The sequence below is a fragment of the Chenopodium quinoa genome, unplaced genomic scaffold (assembly GCF_001683475.1).
Source record: "Chenopodium quinoa cultivar QQ74 unplaced genomic scaffold, ASM168347v1, whole genome shotgun sequence".
Lineage (NCBI taxonomy): Eukaryota > Viridiplantae > Streptophyta > Magnoliopsida > Caryophyllales > Amaranthaceae > Chenopodium > Chenopodium quinoa.
The window spans coordinates 170,913-195,861 of NW_018743070.1; the positions used below are offsets into that span (position 1 = coordinate 170,913).

At 44.6% G+C, this 24,949-nt stretch overlaps 1 protein-coding gene across 1 annotated transcript; it reads left to right on the forward strand.

The window, feature by feature from the left end:
- Positions 1-607: 607 nt before the first annotated feature.
- On the forward strand, positions 608-1,621 carry LOC110731430. The gene has a single exon (XM_021911291.1). It carries the CDS (start codon positions 608-610, stop codon positions 1,619-1,621), a length of 1,014 nt encoding a protein of 337 aa, XP_021766983.1.
- Positions 1,622-24,949: the final 23,328 nt, after the last annotated feature.

Here is a 24,949-nt window from a genome sequence, read left to right on the forward strand (position 1 = left end):
CAGCTGCTCTCCGCCAGCAATTGGAGTCCGCCCAGAGCAATCGTCGTCGCCGGCCAAGGCAGTTAGACCTGATCCCTAGAATGTCGTCGCTGGATGTCATTGAGTCTCCACATGACACTGATACTGAATCCAGTGACGGAGAAATGAATTTGGACCCCTAATCAGGAATGCCGGGCAAGGGATCATTCAGACTTCAGGAGACGACCAAGGCAACCCGCAGCCGGACCAGACGGAAATCCTGATCCAGAGGTTGGCCGCCTTAGAAAAGTAGAACTCCAGGGTCTTGTCGATGATGAAGATGATGCCCGGCATGCCAATCCCCGTCCAGCGAGAAGCTCCAGATGGATTCGCAGCGACCCCATTTTGCGACGAGTTGTCCCTGGCCCGGATTCCCAGAAGATTGTCGCTCTCGACGTTTACGTCGCTCTACGACGGAACGACCTGTCCCGAGCATCATGTCGAGTACTACAAGCAGCGAATGTGGCAAGCTTCGATCCTGTTCGAGTGCTGGGAAGCGTGCATGTGAAAGTCGTTTGGTGCGACGCTGACAAGCCCCGCCCTTAAGTGGCTCGGCAAACTCGAACCAGGTAGTATAACTAGTTTTGCTATGTTAGTTAACAAATTCTATTCCCGTTTTGAAAGTAGCAGGCAGTTCGACAAGCAGACGAGCGATCTGTATCAGATCGTCCAGGGTCCCAAGGAGACCATCAGAACTTATTGGTCTCAATTCAACAAGGAGAATGTCTCAATCAAGAATGTCGACAATAGGACTGCCACTGAAGCCTTCCTCCGCGGATTGCATACGGATTCGGACCTGTACAAAGATATGGTCAAGTATCCTTGCTCAACATTTGAAGAAGTCCGGACCAAAGCCGTGGCTCAAATGCGCTTCGACGAAGATATCGCCAATCGCAGCTCCTACCCCAGTTCCAGAATTTCGTCTGATCGGAAGGCCCCAAGCAATCCAAGAGGATCGTGGCGACATCAGCCTTACGAGGCAGCAGGTAGATCACGCTCTGTTAGTGCTGTGCAGGTCGAAGATATCTTCGACGCCCCGCAATACCACGAAATATCTGAGTATGGCTTCGACGTGAATATCGTAGCAGTAGTAAAAAAGTTGGAGCCCCTGGGAAGCAAAGTGCGCTGGCCGTCGAAGAGCAACAAGCCGGAATGGGAGAAATATATGAGCAAATGGTGCGAGTTCCATAGCGATCATGGCCATAAGACGGAAGATTGCTACGCCCTGCGAAGCGAGGTCGCCTTCCAGCTGAAGAGAGGCAACCTCAAGCATCTGTTGGAGAAAAAGAAAAGTAATGACGCAAGTCGCCATCAGCCAGAAACGACGACAACAGTCGGACCTCCAAAACCCCCTGTACCTAAGGTAATAGTTAACGTTATCACTGGTGGTTCCGATATTTGTGGACTAACCTATTCTGCAACAAAGAGGATCGCAAAGTCGACGATAGATAATGCAGATGTCCTAAACGAAATCAGAGACCCCCTAGAAAAGAAGCTGGAGGCAATGTCAATTACCTTCGATGATGACGACGTCAACAACATCAATAGAGAGCATGAAGACTCTTTGGTAATTTCTTTGGTCGTCGGGAATTGTCTGCTTTGAAGGGTGCTAGTCGACGGAGGAAGCTTCGTAAATGTCTTGTTCAGAAGAGCCATGGAAGACATGGGATTGAAGGATAGAGACATCATCAGAAGGTCGACAACTCTGGTCGGTTTCAGTGGAGAAAGCATGTCAACTCTCGGAGAGATAACCCTTCCAACCTATGCAGGAGGCCTAAACACTCAAACCAAATTCAACATCGTCGACTTCCCATCAGCCTATAATTCCATACTAGGACGACCCTAGATTCACCAATTGAAAGCCAATCCTTCCACCTACCACCAATCAATCAAATTTCCCACCCCATGGGAGGTCCAAAAAATTAAAGGAGAACCCCGCGAAGCCAAACACTGCTACAAAACAACCCTTAAACCAACCATGAGAACCGCATAGCAATTACAGCATGGCCCGACACCAGACAATCCCAATGACCTCAAAATTGATGAAATACCTTTATATCCCGAAAAGCATGATCAATCCGTCCGTGTCGGAGCCAACTTAGCACCCGAACTCAAAAATGCCATCCTAGCCTTTCTCCGAAAGAACAAAGATTGTTTCGCCTGGTCTCACAAGGACATGACTGGTATAGACCCGAGCATCATCTCGCATAAACTGAACGTCGACCCAAATCATAAGCCCGTCAAGCAGAAGCGTCGAAAATTTGCGCCGGAAAGAAATAAAATCATCAACGACGAAGTGCAGCAGCTGATCGACACGGGAAAAATAAGAGAAGTCAAGTATCCGGATTGGCTCGCAAATGTTGTCGTCGTTAGTAAAAAGAACGGCAAATGGAGAGTATGCATCGACTTCACCGATCTCAACAAAGTATGCCCTAAGGATCTGTTCCCGCTCCCGCACATCGACGCCATGGAAGACGCAACAGTAGGTCACGAGCTCTTAACATTCATGGACGCCTACTCCGGATACAACTAGATCTTAATGCATCCCGACGATCAGGAGAAGACGACCTTTATGACCGACAAAGGTATATATTCTTATAAAGACATGCCGTTCGGACTAAAAAATGCAGGTTCGACGTACCAGAGGCTACTCAACAAGATGTTCAAAGACCAGCTAGGAGATACGATGGAGGTATACATCGACGATATGCTGGTGAAATCTAAGAAGTCGAAAGATCACGTCGATCACCTCCGACAAACCTTTGAGGTATTGCGAAAATATGGTATGAAACTTAACCCTACTAAATGCTCATTTGGAGTGTCTGCTGGAAAATTTTTGGGCTATGTAGTAACGCAAAGGGGAATTGAAGCCAGCCCTGACCAAGTCAGAGCCCTAATAAATATTCAATCCCCCCGGAATGTTAAAGAAACCCAAAAATGGACAGGACGAGTGGCAGCATTAAATCGCTTCATCTCTCGATCGTCAGATAAATGTCATTTATTTTACAAAGTTTTGAGAAAAAATAAAGGTTTCGAATGGACTGATGATCATGAGAAAGCTCTGCAAGATTTAAAGAAATACCTAATGACGCCACCCCTCCTGTCAAAACCCAAAACTAACGAGACTTTGCAGCTTTATATTGCCGTCAGCACTGTGGCCGTCTGCGCAGTCCTAACGAGGGAAGACGACGAAGCTGGGCAGCTTCCGGTTTACCTTGTAAGTAAAACTCTACTCCTAGCCGAGGTAAGATACACTTCCCTAGAAAAATTAGCCCTCGCTTTAATCACTGCTGTTAAAAAGCTAAGGCATTATTTTGAAACCCACCACGTAGTGGTGATGACTAATTATCCGCTTAAGTCTGTTTTGAGAAAACCAGATCTGACATGACGTTTGGGTAAGTGGAGCATTTCGTTGAGCACGATGAACATCGAGTATCAACCTAGAAAAGCAATAAAATCCCAAGCCCTAGCAGATTTTGTGGCTGACTTCAGCCCCGACTTACAGGCTATAACTGACAAGGAGGTAGAAGAAATCAACAACGTCCAAAGCGAAAGCAAATGGATCTTGTTTGTCGATGGCTCGTCCAACCAACGAGGAGCTGGCCTGGGAATGGTGCTAAAGTCACCACAAGGGGGCATGATAGAATGACCTTCGCGAAAGACCTAGGTGCCACAGCCTTGGATGTATACAGCGACTCCCTCCTCGTCGTCAGCCAGATAACAGGTGACTTCGCAGCAAAAGACTCCAAAATGGCAGCGTACCTCGACATAGAGAAAGAAAAAACCAAACATTTTGATCCTTTTACCATCTCACAAATCCCAAGAGACCAAAATGCCCAAGCCGACGCATTGGAAAACCTAGCCTCCGCCCTCAAAAAGACTACCTTCACAAATATCCCCTTAGTCTATCTGCAAAAACCATCCCTATCCTTTAAAGAAGTCCTACCAGTCGACGACGCCAACAACGACGACGACTGGACCAGACCTATCGTTGACTACCTGACCAAAGATATCCTACCCAGTGACAAAGCAGAATCACAAAAACTAAAATACAAAGCCTCCCGATACCACATCATTGACGAAGTCCTGTTCCACAAATCAGCATCGGGGTTATCTCAAAGATGCATCCAAAAACATGAACAACAGTCCATCCTTAGCCACTTGCACGATGGGATATGCAGTAGTCACGACTTAGACTGAGACTTTGATTTTTGCTGTGAAACAATCGTTCCTCTTTTTTCAACAACGCGAAGAGAAAACCTAGTTCTAGTTTTGGGAATTTTGTTGGACATCGTGCTTAAAATTGATTAATGCAAAAGAAGTTAAGTAGATTACCTGGTAATTGAAGTTGCCGGAAGTTCGAAATCGCCACCGCATGCTGCCGTCAAACCACCGGAAAAAATCTCGCAAAAGAGAGAAGAATTGGAGAGAGAAAAGTAGAATGGAGTAGAAGTTTGGGGAAGCGCGAAGCGTGTTTTAGCAATTAAAGAATGAAGTGACGGTTAAGAGTAAAGAGAGTGGGAGAAGTGGAGTAACTCTTTTAAAGAACGTGCATGATAAAGGACGAAATCGCCCCTCCAAATAATTTGAAATTTTTACGGTTATTTGATTTTTGTTTATTTTTTGTTATTTTTATTTTGTCTTGCATTTTTATTTTTTAAAATTGCCAAAAGTGTATAGTTATCCACGTTTTAGCAATTAGGGGCAAATTGTTATGGGTAAAAATATGCAAGGGTTAGTCAACGATAGTCAATGAAGGTCAATGACGAAGACTCCCCTTGACGAAGCCGCAAGCTCGACGACGCACTGTCAGCGTTGACGGAAGACAAAGTCAAGTAACAACTTCCTATTTTTTAGGAAGAGGATAAGCAAGGACTTAGTCCAGCCTCAGCCAAATCAGTCCGTTGGAGTTCAAAACAGAAGAAGAATATTTTCAGCAACTAACATCCGAAAATCATGGGCACAGTCTTATCTCCTTGCAACGGCTAGGGTTCAACCTAAAAAACCATCTATATAAAGGGCAGGACAACAACGAGTATAGGGCATTACTCTCCAACGATACACATACTATACCACATCTTGTAAATTGATATTATTTCTTGCATAATGAAAGTTTGGTAGATCCTCATTCTACCCGCGGTTTTTACCTTCATTGGGTTTTACGCGTCACCAATTCCTCGTGTCATTTATTCTCTTTTTAGTCTTGTTTTACTTTTGATTTTTCTTAGTTGATCCGTAGCCTAGATTTTGATATTCAATCCCACTTAATAAAAATTAGCATAAACAAAAATAAAATAAAAATGGAGAAGTTTTGAACTTTCTTGTTGTATGGATTGAATTGCTTTTCCTGAAGATAATGTATGCATGATATATGTTCTTAGGCCAGGAGGCTAAGGACAATTACATCATGTGGCACGATAGATGAATGAACTTAGGTCATGGAGCTAAGCATCACATATGGTGTAAAGGAGCGATCTTGAACGTCACTTAGGTTTGGAAGCTAAGCACGTATATAGATGAAGTGATTATTTCATAATAAATGTTGCTTAGTTCAAGGAGCTAAGCACAATATTCCTTGTGTGATTACAAATCATTGATATATAAATGTTGCTCAGCATATTATGCGATGCGTGAAACAATGAACATTGCTCAGGTCAGGAAGATAAGCAAGTATACAAAGTTTGAATGTTGTCTTTAAATATGATGAAGCATGAGCGGTAGAGAAACAAGATTCCATGATAAAGGGTTCCTAAGGGAAAGATGATATGGCTATGTATGTGTGAAAGAAGTGTGTGAAAGTGATACTTAGGTGAGGCTGCAAAGGCTATGGTGAGGGAAATAGATGTGAGAAGAGTCGAGATGGTGACTCTTTTGACTGGATAAGCTAATGTGATATGGGTTCAAGCCCCCAAGTCTAGCTCTAAATGGGTAGGGTCATAGGATTAAGCATTGGATATTCTTCGACTCGATCATGCATATGAATGTGGTCGCACCTCAATGTGAGGTTGCTTACGTATCCATTAAGAATCAGGCCGAATGTAGCCCTAACCGAACTTAGCACAAGTGTGTGTACACCTTAAAGAGGACTTTCAAGGGTTATAATGTTGTTAAGCTGAAGGTTTAAGGAAGAAAGGGGTAAAAGGCTCAAGACCCGAGAGAAGCCCCCAAGATATGCAATTGTGAATTTGAAAAACTTGAATTCGCAAGTCTTATTTTTTCACATTTATTATTTATTATTTTCTTTATTTTCTTATTTTTTAAAATCAATGTAGACAATCTCGGATCATGCGGTCCATCACTCACTTAGAATTCATGTTTCTCAGGCACGGTACCAAGCACTCGATGAGAGACGCAATTCGAGACGTGTTCGTATCAAAGACATTGGAACACTTGCCTTTAGACATTCTTTTATTACTATTCATTCTTTTTTTATTTTATTTTGAATGTTACACAAATTGCATACCTTCCCATCCCATAATTGGGTGAATGTGGGTTGAATAAATAAGGCGAATCGTTAGGCAAGGCTCAAAGTGGTTGATGAAGACATGGATATGTGATTGAATAGTTAATGGGGAATGAATGGGTCGCAAAGGTGCCTCAAATCATTGGTGTACCTTGTGTTTAATTCTGCGAATTTTTTTTTTAATAAGAAGGTTATGATCGAGATATAAAGGAATAATTCTCATATTATTGGAAATGGTGAATAAACAAACACAATGATCAAATCACAGAAAAAGAAGTCTAAACACTAAACTCAGGAAGGGAAATCTATGCTAGACTTGAATTGGGGAAAGGGAAAGTTAATAAATTATGAAATCTTGAGCGAAGGACTCGTTGTGCGCCTTGTCTTCATTGTTGTTTGTTACTTCTTACCACCTGGAGGGATTGGAAGTTTGTTAGCATCAACAAGATCTTGAATAGCGTCCTTTAAATTCCAACATTGCTCGGTAGTGTGGCCCCTTCCTTGATGGAACTTGCAATGGGCATTGGGATTCTACTGTGCGCTCCTTTCTTCAGGCCTTGGCTCTAGAAATGGTCCAATAGGCGTGATCAATCCTTGACCATAAAGGCGATTAAAGGCCATATCATAAGTCATTCTTAAAGGAGTGTAGGTTCTCTTTTTCTTGAGCAATGGAGTATCAAGAGCTAATACTTCATTGAGCTCAACTTGACATATATTCTTGGTAGTATTTTCGTGTTTAGAAGACAAAGAAGAAAGAAGGTCGTTCTTCTTGTTTTTCCAAGTGTTGCTATTGTTACTACTAGCAGTCTTTATTAGATCGTCCTCAATATTAATGCCAATATCGTACACAGCTTCAAAGGTGTTCAAAGGCAGAAACTTCAAATGTTGCTTGTACTTATGAGTCAGATTTGCAATAAAGAGGAGAACCATCTCCTTCTCCTTGGGAGGATTCACCAAGAGTGTAGCTCTTTCTCTCCACCTGCATAGATAGGTAGTGAAGCCTTCATTCTCCTTCTGTTTGAGAATGGAGAGTTCACGTTCAGAAGTCTTGGCTTAGATGTTACACTTGTAACGATTCATGAAGCTTTCAGTAACGTCCTCCCAAGTTGCAACATGTTTGGACTCCAGAGAGTAGAACCATTGTTGACAAGCATGCTCCAAGGAAAGATGGAACACAATAGGGAAGAGTGTCACATATACTCCCTTAAGAGCCATGGTTACAGAAAATGCCTTCAATGAAAGAGTGGATTATCAGTAGGATTGAACTTGGGAATGTCAGCAATGGAAAACTTCTCAGGAAGTTTGTCCCTTATGGACGAAGAAGTGATAGGTTGTTCCACATAAGTGAACTCTTCACAGATCTTACTCATCTGTACCTTAATCTTGTCCATTGCAGCGGTAGTGACATTGTTTTGGTTGTCTTGCTCTACCGTGTTGACTCTAGTGGTGAGTGTTTGCATCATGTTAGACAACATTTTAATTGTCCTGTTGATGTTCTCAATATATTCCTTAGTAGCCATTGGTTGAAAGTAGACTGGAAATGGATCTTGTGGAGATGATTGTGGTGGTTTTCTTGTACGCCTCTTTGGTATAAGAGGTTGTTGAGGTATTGACTCGAACCGTAACAATCTACCCTTTCTTCTTGACCAAGTGCTGTGATGAAACAAACACACCTTTAATGACTAGACTCATCCTTGACCCATCCGGAAAATAAAAAGGAAAAAGGTTTGAAAAGAAAGAAGCATGTATGGGAATATACCATCCAACTTACTCCTAAAAAAACGGAAAAAAACGCAAGACTTTCCTAATGTATGGTCACGAACAAAATAGTGCATGACTCAAAGAAAGGTGTGTGAACTCGACATGACTTGTGAGTGGTTAAGTAAGGTTACGGACGCGTGTTATGACCGTACAGCTAGACATGACACCAAACTGGACACATATACCACATACGTACGCACAAAAACCAAAAATGGATTGACGAGACACTTCTCATGGGCACCGTGTCACGGTGCTGACTGTCGTGACACGGTGCAGTCTATCGTCAGCCGGTAGAAATCGCCGTGTCACGACACTGTTCACCGTGGCGCGGCAGGACTTGCCGTGACATGATGCTCAGTTCCAGGTCTTTTTTGTGAGTTTTTCCAGATTTTAATCGATTTTAGGTCCGTACTAATTACTATGTGGAAATAAAAAACCCTCGGTCATAGGTTAGCCCAAAAACAAAATGAACAAACACATATGGGTTAGCACCAAATAAACCACGTAGCATTTAGTCACGATGATGCAAAAGATGTTCTCAACCTAAGGTCAAGTTCTACGTTCAACTATTGGTCAAGCTTTGGGTGTCAAAAGGGTACCATGGTTAAGAGTTTGGACGCGTTAGCAAGGCATCCTCCCTTGAGGGTGTATGCCAACGGGCGGCTCCGCGAGTTCGTGATGAAATCGAACTCGACTCCATGGTTTGGGTGGATTTAATAACTCGGATAAACCCTTATTGCCATGAGCATTTTTGGGTTGATAGAGCTTAAATCCCCGGGGCTAAGACGCATGTAGAACCCATACGTTTTTTCAGAAAAGTCGAAGAAAGTTGACAGTGAGAAGAGAAAACAAGCCACCAGACTGATTTTAGGACTGCCGTGATATGGCAGAGATTCCCGTTCCACGGTGCTGCACACCGTCAGAGGGTGTGTTGCACCGTGGCACGGAAGATTCTGCCGTGGCACGACAGTTAGAAAATCTGACTGAGGCCCTATTTTCCTTCGTACACAATCAAGTTATTCAATTTTTCCTATGGGACAGACCTAAATGCGACGTTAAAACGTCTATGCTTATGAAAAAATGCCAAATTAATCACAGGAATATTTTTCAAGAATCTTTCAAGTCTCATCCACTCATCTTAGTTAAATACCGATCACTCAAATCGATAAATAACCAAGAATCCTCCCCAGTGGAGTCGCCAAATTATAGGTGTCGCTCGAAGTGCGCTTATGTTAAAGCATGTGTGAATATGCTCGACAATCATAGGATGTGGGAATTGATATTACGATTAGGGACAAAGCAAAGTAGGGAGCCGCCAACAAGTTTTTAAGGAACTTGTAAACCGTTCACGGATCATAAAAGGCAACCACGAATAAGGGACAACGATTGGCAACAACAATTGACCCGTGAAGGTTACACCCCATTCATAATCCATGAGATTACTAACTCCATATGGTTCGGAACCACGAAAGGAGGATCGGGGATGATGGTACGAAGTGAGTCATAAAGTCATATTCGCCCATATTAGCCTCTACTCGATTCTTATAGTGAAAAGTGATTCCTGCGATCTCAAAGGCATGCAAAAACTATTATTAAGCTAAATTGGTTGAATATTAATGCAACATATAATTCTAAAATATTAGTGATCACTTGAATTAATAACAAGATTAAAAAGGAACCTAAACCGGTTGTCCAAATTATCTTATTAGACGTGATTTTCAATTACATATTCCCTTTTAAACATGCAATATTGTGATCAATAAAAACATATAATAGAATAAACATTAACATTGGAAGCAATTTAACAATAATTCCAACAATATAAAATTGTTAGTAAAATAATAGAAATAAAAGGAACATAATTCTTATTTCGATTATGTTTGCTTGCAACTATAAAATAATAAACGAGTTAGTAACTTCAAGGAAATAATAATAAAACAATATTTATATTAAATTAAATAAAGTAGAGTTGATTTGGGGCCAAACCCTCAAATAGTTCTACCTTTCATGCCTTGGCTTAAGGACAGAACCACGAGTAAAGTATGGACTCCTTGGAGTACTTGAAGAAGGAATTTTGAAAGAAGAAGGGTAGGCTAGTGTTTAGGCTAGAGCATAGAGGAGAGAAAAATCGAGAATTAATTCATGCCCCGTACATCAGAAATGAGGGGGTATTTATAGAAAAAATGTGCTGAGGAAACACACGGAACCCTAAAAAGATAAAAACCCTAAAAAAGTATTCCGCGACACGGCAATGTGTACCGTGACACGGGAAATCCCACCGTTAGATGGGGAACATTCCCGTGACACGGTGTACTGCTGTGTGACGCGGGAAATATTTAGTGAACGGGGGAGAAAACGCGTTAAGGGTTTACGCGGAAAGGACGCAGAAACCCCCGTGTCATAGTAGGTGCCCCGTGTCACGGGGAATCCCATCGTCAGACGGGACACTTTCCCGTGACACGGTGGACAAATGCCGTGACGCGGGAGTCCTGGTCCGATTTTCCGTCTAAATTCATTTTTTAACCCTTATTTCGCTCAGCATTTTAAGTGTCGATTGATAATTTCGGGCCATTTATGATTTATTATTATTTGGGCTAAAATAAGAAAATAAGTAAATAAAATAAATAAATGGTTTGGGCCAAAATAAATAATAAAACAATAAAATAAATAAAAAGGGTTCGGGCTAAAATTATAAAACTATGCTTTGACTAAACATCAAGACTGATCCATGGACTATTCAAAAATTGAATTTAATTAAATACAATTTTTTTAAGCACTCTCGGGATTAAATACTGAACCCGACCAATAGTGGCGGTGAAAGGTTGTCCATCACCGGGAGACATTTTTAGGTGTCTACAAGGGGTAAACCTATTGATTGCATGTTAGTTAGAAAGCGCACATGAATACGATCAGAATAAAGTAGAGGCCTATTATTAGGGCAGGTTCAATCTCTTTAATTTTAGGTTGGATTTGTACCTTCATTCCCGAACTACCAGTCATGGTTCCAGACCTATTAGAGTTGACGATCTCCTGGATCGTTAAGGGGTGTAACCTTTACACTATGACCGGTTTATAAGTTCCTAAAAATTGTTAGTGATTTGGGTATTTTTTATACCCATCCAAGTGGCCCAATCAGGATCCGCCACGTGTCATAGGTAGAGGTGCCACCTGAATTTTAAGATGGTGACACGTGGGAGGCAGCCATCCCTCTGTTCTGGGATGATTGATAATCCAGCATGGACCATTAAGAGGGCGACACGTTTCACCCTAAGAGATGCCCAATAGCCTTTTGGGCTCAGTGACACGTGTCACTCAGACATTGTTTCTGGAATGGCGGCCTTCAAGGGCCCAAACCTTGAGGCGCTGTTTTACTGCGTGACCTAATCCCTAGGTCACCAGATCCTAGGGAGGGCATACTTATCAAAAAGACCCTATAAATAGGGACAGTTCCTTCATTTATGAGAGGACACAGAATACACTGAATACGAGACAACACGTCACTTTCACATTTATTACAGAGCTGTCATTTTCAAGAAACAGACAATACCTTACCAGAGCTTAGAATCCGAGCAGAAAACTTTATTTTCGCACGTTTTACTCCTACTAACTTAATCTTCAGAGGCGAACCACCGACCATCCGGCAGTCCGTTTTGCTTTGCAGGTACACGCGCCCTTTGCTGAATCCAATCTTAGTGTTGTAACTCTCCTAAGGGATAAAACCCCCGTAACATTTGGCGCTGTTTGTGGGGAGAGTACCTCTGAGATGGCTTCACAAGTCCCTGTACCGAATCTTGAGACCAATCGGCCTCCAGAAGACATAGGGGTCCCGACAAACCATGACTCAGGGGACGACGCTGACGTCAAAACCCATATGGATCCTAACGGGTCCCTCATATCAAGACGCATCCGCAGTAGGGAAAATCGGGAGCGTCACACTTATCAGGAGGGGCCAAGCAAAACTGCTGGTCAGCCAAAGAAGCCCTCGAAGCGGACGAGTGATCCTTCCCAGGCGGCAGGATCGACTCCCGTCACTCGAGATGAACTCATGAAACTCCTGAGCAGTCTCAGGGGTGAAATCAAACAACTCGCCTCCAAGAAGTCACCTACTTCTAGAAAGGAGCAGTCGGCGAAGAAGCCAGCCCAAGCTGGCAAACAGAATTCGGTCAGGGACCTCTAGCCGACTCCTCATCCTACCCCTACGAAGAAGGCTCGACCCCAATTTGACCTCACCAGGCTCCGTTTCCCAGAAATGGGTACAAGAAAAGCCATCCGGCACATACAGCCGGATGGTAGCAAGAAAAAATTCTCTGATTCTCGACATTACATTGAGTAGAAGAAAACCCAGCTATCAGAGTCGGCTTCAACGTCGACCTACCATGATAGCTTTCGGAATACCTCTGTGAGGTATTCCTAGTCTGTACATGAGACCCCAGCAAGTAGCCCACGGGTTCAGTCTGGCCCTCATGTGATCCAGCCGGCCCAGTACATGGCTCCGCCATTCTACCAGTCGTCGGCTTTACCTTACATGCAGCCTGCCCTCTTTGGAGGCTAGGAGGCATACGGCTATCAGCCGATGAACTAGCAGCTCAGGCTGCAACACCTTGGAGATCAACCCTCTGCCTTCTCCAGGGAAATAACCGAAGCCGAACAACCGGCCAACGTAAAAAATGTTCTGGTTGGAACCTATGATGGGACCTCCAACCTAGAAGACCACCTGCTAGCATACACCAACCTCATGTATTTACAAGGGTTGGATGATGCCGCGTGGTGTCATTGTTTTCCAGCCACCCTGAAGGGCATAGCCCAACAGTGGTTCGACAATCTGCCGACTGGTTGTATTAATATCTTCAAGACGCTTGTGTTCTTGTTTGCTTCCAACTTCACTATGAACATCCCTGCCAAAAAGATAAGCCTTGATTTGGGCAATATACAACAGGGAGATAGAGAAGGCCTGCGTTCCTACGTCAGGCGGTTCAATCTGGTACGAATCCAGATTCCTGGGCTGTCTGATGAGGTCGCCTTAACAGACTTCTTCAAGGGTCTGAAGGACTGGTATACTTTTAAGTATGAACTCGTCCGCAAATAAATTTTCACTCTGCAAGGAGCCTTACGAGAGACGGAAGCCTATATACAGGCGACCGAACTCTGCTCCTCCAATAAGCAGTCGGACCCTATGAAGTCCGACCGACAAAAGGAGAGTCGGCCTGCTCAACCGGCTCCTAAGCCAGAAGAGAGCAAAAAGAAAAACAAATCTGGGCCATTGAAAACTCTGATCAACCGCCCCAAAAGAAGAACAAAGAGTGAAAACCGTACGTTCCAAGGTACGAGTTCAACAAGGACTGCTGCTCCATCCTCTTGGAAATCAAGGATCGGCTGACTCTTGAGAAGCCGACTCCTATGAAAGGTTCCGCTGGAAATCGGAACAAAAACAAGCATTGCCATTTCCATGAGGATGTCGGACATGACACGAACGACTGCTTCAGTCTCAAGCGGGAGCTTGACCGTCTGGCCGACAAAGGAAAACTAAAGTCCCATGTGAAGTCCAAAGTGACTTCCAGGGCAAATCTGGGGCAGTCCAAGAAGAAGACTCCCTAGCCTACTGTGAGTGCCAAAACAGATGAATATCTGGTATACACAATAGCAAGAAGATTTGCTGGGGTGGCCCGACCATTCGGGGCACCAAGGACCATCTGAGAAAAATGGTCAATTCTATTGAAGAAGGAGAGGCGGCTGACACATCCGCCTTCCCTAAAGTCGTCTTCACCGAGCAGGACAGAGGCAAAGTCCGTCGGCCGCATGATGACCCTGTTGTCATTGAATGCAAGGTGGCCAACCAACTGGTTGGTCGAATTTTGATTGATACGGGAAGCTCCTCGGACCTCATCAGCCTCAAATGCTTGTCCAATCTCAAATAGAAACCGGATAGCATGATGGAGGTCTCTCACACCCTTGTTGGGTTTGGGGGAGGGCTTGTGCACCTAGTCGGACGGATTGACTTACCAGTCCGCGTGGGGAATAGGGGAGACGGTTGGCACATGACCATCCGTTTCCTAGTGGTTGAAGAGCTCATAGCTTACAACCTCATCTTTGGCCAACCCACTCTAAATGAGTGTAAGGCTATCATCATCCCAGCCCTCATGCTGCTCAAGTCAATCCGTCCCTCAATGGGGACCAGAAGGCGGCTCGAGAGTGTTATCTCTCGGACGTCAAGCCCGCGGCTGCAGCATCTAGCCGGGGCAAGCAGACAATCAACCTCGACAATGTCGAGGAAGAACAGTCTGCCACACCAGCCGGAAAGAAAAGAAAAACTGATAAGTTGGAGGTTGTCAAAAAAGAAAAGCAATAACAATCACTGACCGTGGAACGGTCAAATGATCTCAGTCCCCAGTCTGCTGGCGAACACATTGATATCCCTCTGGACGACAGTCGGTTAGAGCGGACGGTTAAGGTGGGGACGGTTTCATTTTCTAAGCTGGGTGAGAGTCTGCACCAGCTTTTGAGAGAATTAAAAGACATCTTTGCCTTTGAAGTGGAAGAGATGCCAGGCATCAGCCCGGATCTCGCTGTCCACAAATTCGCCGTGGATCCTAAAAAGAAGCCCATCCGCCAAAAGAAAAGAAACCATGGCGAGGAAAGAAGTCAGGCGGCAGCCGCTGAAGTTAAAAAGCTGCTGGACGCCAAGTTCATTCGGCCGTGCAATTTCCTTGAGTGGGTAGCTAACGTTGTGTTAGTAAAAAAGTTTAATGGAACTTGGCGCATGTGTGTTGATTACACAGACCTCAACAAGGCATGTCCAAAGGATAGCTATCCACTGCCTAAGATCGACAGTCTGGTTGATTCAACAGCCGGACATGCCCTGATGAGTTTTATGGACGCCTATTCAGGTTTCCATCAGATCCCCCTGTGGAAAAAAGATCAAGAAAAGACGGCATTCGTCACTGATTAGGGGTTGTTCTGTTATACGATGATGCTGTTTGGTTTGAAGAATGCGCCTACTACTTTCCAACGAATGATTAATACGGTCTTTATTAATCAAATCGGAAGGAATGTAGAGGCGTACATTGATGACATGATAGTCAAATCCAAACAACAAGCTGATCTTCTTGCTGATCTCCGAGAAACATTGGCCACACTCAGGCGGCACAAGGTCATGCTAAACCCAAAAAAAGTGTGTCTTTGGTGTTGAATATGGGAAGTTTCTTGGATTTTTTATTAACCAAAGGGGAGTAGAGGCCAACCCTAAGAAATACAGGCGGTAATCGACATGTAGTCGCCCCGTATTGTGAAGGAAGTGCAAAAGTTAACAGGTTGCCTGGCGGCCTTGGGGAGATTCCTCAGTCGGTCAGGCAACAAGTGTCTCTACTTCTTCCAGGCAATCAAAAAGAAGACCAACTTTGAATGGGGGGACGATGCAGAGGCGGCCTTTCAAAAGCTGAAAACTCATCTGCACTCTTTGCCAAGGCTTGTTTGCCCTTCGCGCAAAGAGAAGCTCTTCATGTATTTAGCCATGTCTGATCAAGCCCTCAGTGCCGTTCTCTTAGCTGAAAGAGACGGCATCCAGCTCCCGGTGTATTTCATTAGCCATGTTCTCAGGAACGTAGAGCTTTGGTACCCCATGGTTGAATAATTTGGCCTTACCCTTTACATGGCTGTCAAGAAGCTAAAACCCTACTTCTTGGCGCATGCGGTAGAGGTTTATACTGACCAACCGATCAAGCGGCCAGTTACAACCTTGGAGTCTTCTGGACGAATACCTAAATGGGCAATTGAAATACAAGGATTAGAAATCACTTACGAACTAAGGAAGGCAATAAAGGGGCAAGCGTTTACCGACTTTATTGTTGAAATGACAAGGTCGGTTGCACCGGACAATACTGATCATGTTTGGAAAGTGTATGTGGACGGGAGCTCCACTACGAATGGCTGCGGTGCAGGGATTATCTGCCAATCTCTTGAGGGAGATAAGTACGAATATGCACTACGGTTCAAGTTCCTGGTCTCTAACAATGAGGCCGAATATGAGGCCCTGCTCGCCGGCATTCGGTATTGCAAGGCGGCAGGGGCAAAGAAAATTGACGCTTGCTCCGATTCTCAACTGGTCGTACTCCAGGTCAATGGAACGTACGAGGCCACTCATCCGACCATGATAAAAATATTTGCAGGCGGTCAAAAGTGAAGTCGGGACGCTTGAGGAGTTTCATCTAACTTAAGTACCCAGATCTTCAAAGAATCAGGCGGATGCTCTGTCAAAACTGGCATCATCCGCCTCCTGTGAAACGCCTCGGTCGGTTTTCTGGGAGGTCATGAAAAGAGAAGTATATCTAACGAAGACCCCATTGGAATTCTCGACCGAAGCTTTACCTGGATGGACAACATCCGGGCTTATCTTGCAGACGACACGCTCCCTAATTCACCCTAGGATGCGGCTGTTCTGAAACTGGTTTCTTGAAACCCCTGTTGAAGTGGGTTACCCTAGAGAAGGGTAAAGAGGTCCTCGAAGATTTACATGCGAGTTTCTGCGCCTCCCAAATAGGCGACAGGTCCCTAGCTGCCAAGGCCAGGCGGCTCTATTTCTCGCCTACTCTGGATTTGGATGCCATGGAAATGGTAAAAAAATGTGACAAGTGCCAAAAGTTTGGCAGGCTCATCCATCGTTCGGCCACAGATCTGACGGCCATCCACAACCCAATACCCTTTGCCAAATGGGGCATGGACATACTTGGGCCTTACACGGCATCACCAGGCGACAAGCGCTACATATTGGTAGCTGTGGATTACTTTACCAAGTGGGTAGAGGCGGAGGCAGTCAAAAACATTAAGACAAAAGATGTCATTTCCTTCATCTTGAGGAATATTATCACTCGTTTAAGGGTTCCCATGTCTATGGTTTTTGACAATGGTCCTCAATTTGAGACGCCTCAACTTAAGACTTGGCTGGAAGACCAAGGGGTCTCAAGCTTCTTTGCATCAATCGGCCGGCCTCAAGCAAACGACCAGGTCGAAGCCTTCAACAAGCTAATCTCAGACTGGATTAAAAGAAAATTGAACGGGCTGGTGGCCTTTGGCGGACGAATTACCACACGTCCTCTGGTCCATCAGAACGACTGCTAAATGGGCGACTGGAGAAACCCCATTTCTCATGGTGTATGGTGCAGAAGCTTTCCTGCCCATTGAACACTATGAGCCGACTCTTCGAGTCATGTTATATGACGAAGAAGTAAACTGGGAGGCCATGCGGCTGACATTGGACTCACTTCCAGAGCGTTGGGGCAATCCTGCCTTGTGCCATGAGATTTACCGTCTGAGAATGACACGGGTTTACAACAAAAGAGTACACAAGCGTCCTCTCAAAGTGGGGGACTTTGTGCTACGGAAAATGAAGGCAGTCGGTAGGGCGAATGAGCAGGGAAAGCTAACCCCAAATTGAGAAGGCCCCTACCGAATATATGAAGAAGTAAGAGACGGCACCTACCGCCTGGAAGAACCAGACGGCAGGCAGCTGCCTAGAACTTGGAATGTAGACAACTTGAAAAAGTACTATTTCTAAGTACAAATGTAAATACCTCAAATTTTGTCATCTCAAATTTTGTTAATGAGAATATGCCTTCATATCCCAACTTGTCTTTTTTATATGCGTTGCCTGTACAAAATACAGACGGACAATGTATTTGGAAAGCGTCTGTCCCAACAGCAGACGCCCCAATATCTCTGAAGGAGCCGACTGCTTTAAGTTTATGCCAACACTTAACGAATATTTGCTTAATTATTTAAAGGCCTAAGGCCAGATAAAATCATGATGAGGCCAATGGCCGGATATTATTTTAAGGCCAATGGCTGGATATTAATAAACAAATAGAGGCCGAATGGTCACAATCTGCTCCAACATGAGTATGACCGTCTGCTCCAACATGAGTCAGATAACCTGCGACGTCCATTCGGGCGAATTCGTCGAGGAGAAGCATCTCCCATTTGGGTGGCACATTGCTCTACGAATACATCAAGCGGCCCTACCGAATGCTAAGGCAGCATTCGCAGTCGTTTGATTTAATCGAAAGTGAAATTTAAAAGGCCAGAATTTTCTAACTGTTATAGCACAGTCGGAGAAGGGTCACTGTTTCATAAGTAGAGGCTATTGAGGCATTAAGCCGGATGCGCCTGTTTCTGCTCTGGGGCAAGACGGGCGGAAAATTTTTGCTAATTTACAAGTAAGTTAAAACTTAGCATCTTATCTCGACGAGGCCTATGGCCAGATGCGCCTATTTTTAGCCCTTGGGGCAAAACAGGCGGAGGTTTTCTTTTTAGCAAATTTTCTAAGTCAAGAATTTAGTATTTCGTTTGTGCCAATAGCTGAATGAAAACAATTATTCATTAGCTTCGGATGGCGGTCTGTCGCGTGGTTTGGGGCAATCACCATAGTGATTGATTGACTTAGAAACCATGCATACTCTTCTAAGTATCAATAATTTCTAAGTCAATCAATCCAATTAACCGAAACCACTCGACATCCGTCCAGGGGCAAGAACATTCGCATGGTATACAGGTTATAATACTTAGCCAAAAAAAAAAAACATGCAATGAAAAAATTTAAAGGGCAATATGAATAACTACAGCCAAACGGCCGAATGTTTTTGAATTAAAAAGCCCAATCGCCATCAGACGACTGGGTAAGATTGTTTGCTGGCAAAGCCAGAGAAATTGTTAATTTACCCGACCCCTTGATCGGTAAAGATACACAAATACACGGCGCAGAGACCGGAAAGATAAACATATAGCCATTCGGCCGCAGAAAGACAGGTAAAGCTTAAAGATCAGGGGAGCTTCTCAGCATCGTTATCCGCGTTTTCCTCCGGCGCATGCTCTCTATTTACCTCACCCTCCTCCTGATCATCCTCCTCCTCGTCCCCAGACGAGCCGCCAGACGAGCTAGACTCCCCCAAGGCACTCTTGGCAGCCACATCCTTCTCGGCCGCCTCTTGAGCTTCTCTGAGGAGACGGGCATTGAACTCGTCATTAGCCTTATCAAATCTGACCTTCCAGGTTTGATAATCGACAGACGGCTGAGCAGCCGCCCAGGCCGCACGCATGATGACTTCGTTGTCGTCCATAATTTGTTTGACCAGGGCTTGTTTCTCCTCCTCCATTAAGGACCTATACCTGGTCCGGAGTTGGTTTTCCTGGTTGCTCAGTTGACCTCTGAGTCTCTTGACCGTCGCCTCCAGGTTAGCCGCTTTGGACTCCGCCTCCTCGAGGTTGTCCAGATGCTCGTTGAGGCCCTTGATTTGGTCCTAGAGCTCCTTCACCCGCTGCTTAGCTACGTCCAAGTTCTACCGAACTTGCAAGTTGGCTGACGCATGGGAATACAATAGATCAAGTGTTAGAATCTCATTTTGAGCAATCTCAAACTGAGATTTGTCCAAAGTAGAGGCGGCCCAAGCATTCGCTGCCTTTACCTCCCTGGTCTTCTCGTTGAGGGGCCCTTTGAGACCACTAACGCGCAACATAGCCTGTAAGCGCCCAGATCAAAGAAACTTGTTAGTAACCATTCGACAAATATATATACATAAACTAAGATTTTAAGGAATTGTACTTCGCAAAGAAGCGCCAGAATGCCGTCCAGGTCCAGGGTGCCGACTCCTCTGACGGCCGCCTTGTCCTCAGGTTTGAGCGTCCTGAGCATCCGTCCGGCCATCTGGAGGACAGTTGGCCTCGCTGGGGCATCTATCAAACCAATGCAGCTAAGTCAAAAATTGAATATTGTGCCCTTTATGATGTGGTGAGTGGTGTTTTGCCACTCTTCGACGCTCGTTGAAGAGCGTCCGGCTTTGATGGTGTTTTGGTTGGGGAAGAGGCGCCTGTCCCCTTCTTGGCGGGCTTGGTGGCGACGTGTTTCCTCCGGCTCTGAGAAACGTCGCCAGCCGTCTGCTTTCGCAGCTTGGGGTCCGGCTGAGAAGGAGGGGTGGGCTTTGATGAAGCACTCTGAAAAGAGGTCCAAGCGTGAGTTTCATAAACAAAGTATGAGAACACAATTCACTAAGGAAACCTTTGCAGACTTATTACCTTAGGAGTGTCGCCTGGTGGCTGCTCATCCGCCTGTTTTATGTTTGAGCGGTAGAAGGCGGCGGAGAAGGCTGGTTTCTTGTGGGCTGGAAGCATTTCCATTGCTTTATCTGCAACAAGAAACCAAGTGTTAGAAAAGAAACAAATAATCAAAAGTAAGCAAAGGTAATAAAATCATGCGGCCAGCTACCTCTCGGCATCTCAGTACTAAGCCCAAAGGCGGCTAAGTACGTCCCGTCCGAGAGCCACTCAAATCGGGGAATATAGCTGTGGGGGATGACCTCCTTAACCCCCGTCTCTTTGTTTGTCCGGACGGCCACAGAAAAGAGGCCCCGGTCAAAGATCTCCTCTTGGGCCCGCCTGGGAATAGGCGGAAGAGCCTTTTTCCCAGCCAAGAGGAGAGGATATTGAGTCCAGCGGTTGTATCGCATGTTCCTTTGGGCGTCTAGGGAAGAGACTATATAAAACTTGGTCCGCCAATCCTTCCATTTGTTCTCTTTCCCCAGCATCGTCATGTACTTGGTATGGCTGGTCAGCGTAAACCAGCCAATACCACTTGGATTGGGCGTTCTGCTCAGGTAGTGCATATGAGAGAACGCCTCAAAGCTGGGATCCACCTCCAGCATCTCGCAGGCGGCAACGTAGCCCAAGATATTTACCCAAGAGTTGGGGGCTAGTTTCCAGATACCCAGTTGGTATCCGTCAAAGATCCTCTCCACGGCCGGATGGAGAGGAAAGCGAAGTCCTACCTGGATGGCCGCCTCGTAGCAGCCGAAACACTGGTCACCATAAACAGCCATCTCAGACCAGGTGACCGTGTCTTCACCATCCGGCACAGACAGAAGAAACCCATGTCCCATAACATGAGTAGAAAGAAATTTGGGAAGATCATCCGCCATGATCTTCCGCCTGCCTTCCGGAACGTGCAGATAGTAAGGCGCACGTTCATGCCGCCGGGAAGCAGACGGATCTGCCCAACCCTCTCCCTTCTTAACGGAGAGAAACTCTCTGGCACCCTTTAAGTTGGACTGCGCCTCCTCTAAGTCAAGGGGGACGAAGTTGGAAGACGATGACGCCGAGTCATCAGAACTCTCATCGGAGCTGGGGGACTGCCGGGTGTTGCCAGCAATGTCCTCCACCAACTCAACATTCGGCACCGATCTACTCGGCCCAGGGTTCTCAAATTCCTCGTCGCACTCCTCCAAAAACGAGTCATTAGGAGTGCTGACGGGTCTCTGCTAACCTCAGAGACAGGCACCCTAATGGAGCCATCGGAATTGACAGTCTCACTGTCCGAATGGTAAAAGGAACCATCCTCTCTATATATCCTTTTCGGTTGCTTTGTTCTGGCCATCGTGTCCTGTAGAGGCACATACACTGTCGGATTTGGAGATGTACTTAAAGGAAAGTTCTCGAACGAGCATTCGACACTCCTAGTTCTTGATTCAGCTGTCCCCGGTGACCGGCTGATCGCTAACCTAGGCCATGCCGTGTGCGTTTGGGAAACCATTTCAATAAAAGAAAAATGCAAAAAATAAGTGAAAAAGGGATCAGGCGGTTACCTTAGAAGAAGGTAACGAGTGACGTCGGTCTTGAGCACTTGATGAGGCAGGCGAACTAAGGGCCGGCTGTCGGATGCTCTGGAAAGTCAAAGTCCTTGAAAGTCAGAAGATTCAAGATTCCTTGAAGATTCAAGAAAATGTGAATCCAAAAGGAAGTCAAACCCCTCTATTTATAGAAAGGGTAAACCCTAAATTTTCCCCCCAAAATATAATTTGAAAATCCGGCCAGTTGGATGATGACACTTGTCACAGGTGTCATGTGAAATGCACGTGACCCCTGTGAGGGGCAAATGATTTGGGTATTTTTATACCCAGCCAAGTGGCCCAAACAAGAGACGCCAGGTGTCATAGGTAGAGGTGCCACCTGAACCTTTAAGATGGTGACACGTGGTAGGCAGCCATCCCTCCATTCTGGGATGATTGATAATCCAGCATGGACCATTAAGAGGGCAACACGTGTCACCCTAAGAGATGCCCAATAGCCTTTTGGGCTCAGTGACACATGTCACTCAGACATTATTTCTGGAATGGCAGCCTTCAAGGGCCCAAACCTTGAGGCGCCGTTTTACGGCGTGACCTAATCTCTAGGTCACCAGATCCTAGGGAGGGCACACTTATCAAAAATACCCTATAAATAGGGACAATTCCTTCATTTATGAGAGGACACAGAATACACTGAATACGAGACAACACGTCACTTTCACATTTATTACAGAGCTTTCGTTTTCAAGAAACAGACAACCCCTTACCTGAGCTTGGAATCCGAGCAGATAACTTTATTTCCGCACGTTTTACTCCGAATACTTACTAACTTAATCTTCGGAGGCGGACCACCTACCATCCGGCAGTCCATTTGCTTTGCAGGTATAGGCGCCCTTTGTTGAATCCAGTCTTAGTGTTGTAACTCTCCCAAGGGACAAAAACCCCTAAAAAAGTTAGCGACTCTTTTGCTCTATCTTCTTTCCCTTTGGACACCACCATGCTTAAGTGTATGATCATAGTGGGGTTCAAGTTTAGGGTAATGCTTGAAATATTCCCCACAGTTTTTGGCGACTCCACTGGGGAGGAATTCTATTTTAATGCCTGAAATTTATTTCAGAAATGATTTAAAATGAGTGGATGAGACTTGAAAAGTTCTAAGTATTTCATGTGCGTAATTTTTATTAACATTATTATCATATGCATAAAAAATATCTCATTGGAAAGAGCATCCGTAATGAATTAAAAACATAGGATTTTTACACGTAGGAAATTTGAGGAATATCTTTCACAACTAGGATCGAAATAATACTGCACGAAACGAACTGGAAAATTTTATCGAGCACAGAAAGTTGCTGAGGCATGTAGGAACTAGTGTTAGAAAACAGAGTCTAGCGCCGAGGGTTTGACTCTGGCGCACGGCGACACTCCTGTTGCCAGGCGCCAGAGCCTAATTGCGGCGCCGACCTCTGTTCGCTGGCGCCAAAAATATGCGTTCTAATTTATACCAATTTTTAGCATTTTTTGCTCGATCCTACTTCCTGATTGAGTTTTTCTCACTTTTCTGAAACCCATATGTGTTCTACATATGGACATAACCCTCTGGGAATTCATGCTCCATCTACCTGATTGAACGCTCTGTGCAACAAAGGGTACATCCAAGAATGTTGAACTCACCAAACCATGGAAGCGAGTTTTTTAACTCGCGGTGTCCCATCCACTCGCGTCAACCCTTCACAAGGTAAGGCTTCCGCGCGGTGCATCCGAAAAATTAACCATGGACCCTATTTGAGTAACCCATATCCCGAACTTTAGAGAACTAGAGCCATGGTTAGGTTGCAAACTCATTGCATCATATGGTGCCTACTTGACTAATTGTGCATACTTGACTAATTGTGCATTATTTGTTGTACATACTCTATGTGTTTTTCCTAACCGTTTGTTTGACTTGTGTTTAAGATTAAATAAACTTATTAATGACTTAAAGGAATTTGCCTAATTAATTAATTAATTTGAGTAATTAAAGTCTAATAATTTAATCGAAACTTACTTAGTATGACTTTAGACATGTCCTGTAGAGTAATAATGCTGAAAGCAGTCCTAGATCAATGTTCCAGCAATGGCGCCAAGATTTGAACTGCAGCGCCACACTTTGTTGTGCATTGCCTGGCGACAGATCTTTCGTCTGACGCTACACTTCAAAGTGCGGCGACAGTCCTGTTGCTTTGGCGACAGTTCGGTATTTTGCTTGAGTCATCACTATGAGTCTAATTAAAGAGTTTGCTAATCAATTCGATTATTTTGTTATTAATAGTACCTTTGTCAAGTCCTTAATTGAGTCTAGTCACATAATCTAGCCACATAGTCTTACACAAGAGTCTTAACATGTCACCTACACTCACTACACCCATTAGTCTAAGCACACACTTTGAGTATATGTCACCATGACCATGTCTTAGGTTCATGCATGAGTTGGTTTTTTCCGTCATTTGAGTTGGGGGTACATTCTATTCCTAATTTTTTCATATCTCCCCATCTACATGCTTTCTCCATATCGCGACCTTCATTCTTTCTACCTTCTTCCATCCATTGCATGTTGAATAGAGTTTGAGTCAAATAATTAATAATGAATATCCTTAATTTCCCTTTCCACAGTACTTGGTCAAAGAGAGAAGGGAAATTAATAAAGCACAACACCTTTGTTCAAGTCTTAATTTTGGATAAACTGATTCGTCAAAATAGGAAAGCTAAAAGGCAACTCAAGAAGAAGTCAATGAACTTAGGAATCAATTGACTAATGTAACCGAGGTGTTGAAGACTTTAACTCTTCAAATCAGTGACCCTGTGAAGAAACAAAAAATGGAGCTCATGCAAGAAAGCTTGAGCAAGCTATCTAGTGACTACAAGTTCAAGGGCATTTTTTCGCAAGGGGTCTCGGTGGACAAGGAGCTTCTTCCGCAAAAGTTCAATGCCACTGACATACCTAAGTTCAAGGCAACAGATAATCCTTATCTTCACTAAACGGCCTTTGAAACTATAATGAACATTAAGGGGATCGATAGGAAAGTCTTTCATTCCTTATTTTCTTTATCTCTTGAAACCGTTTGTC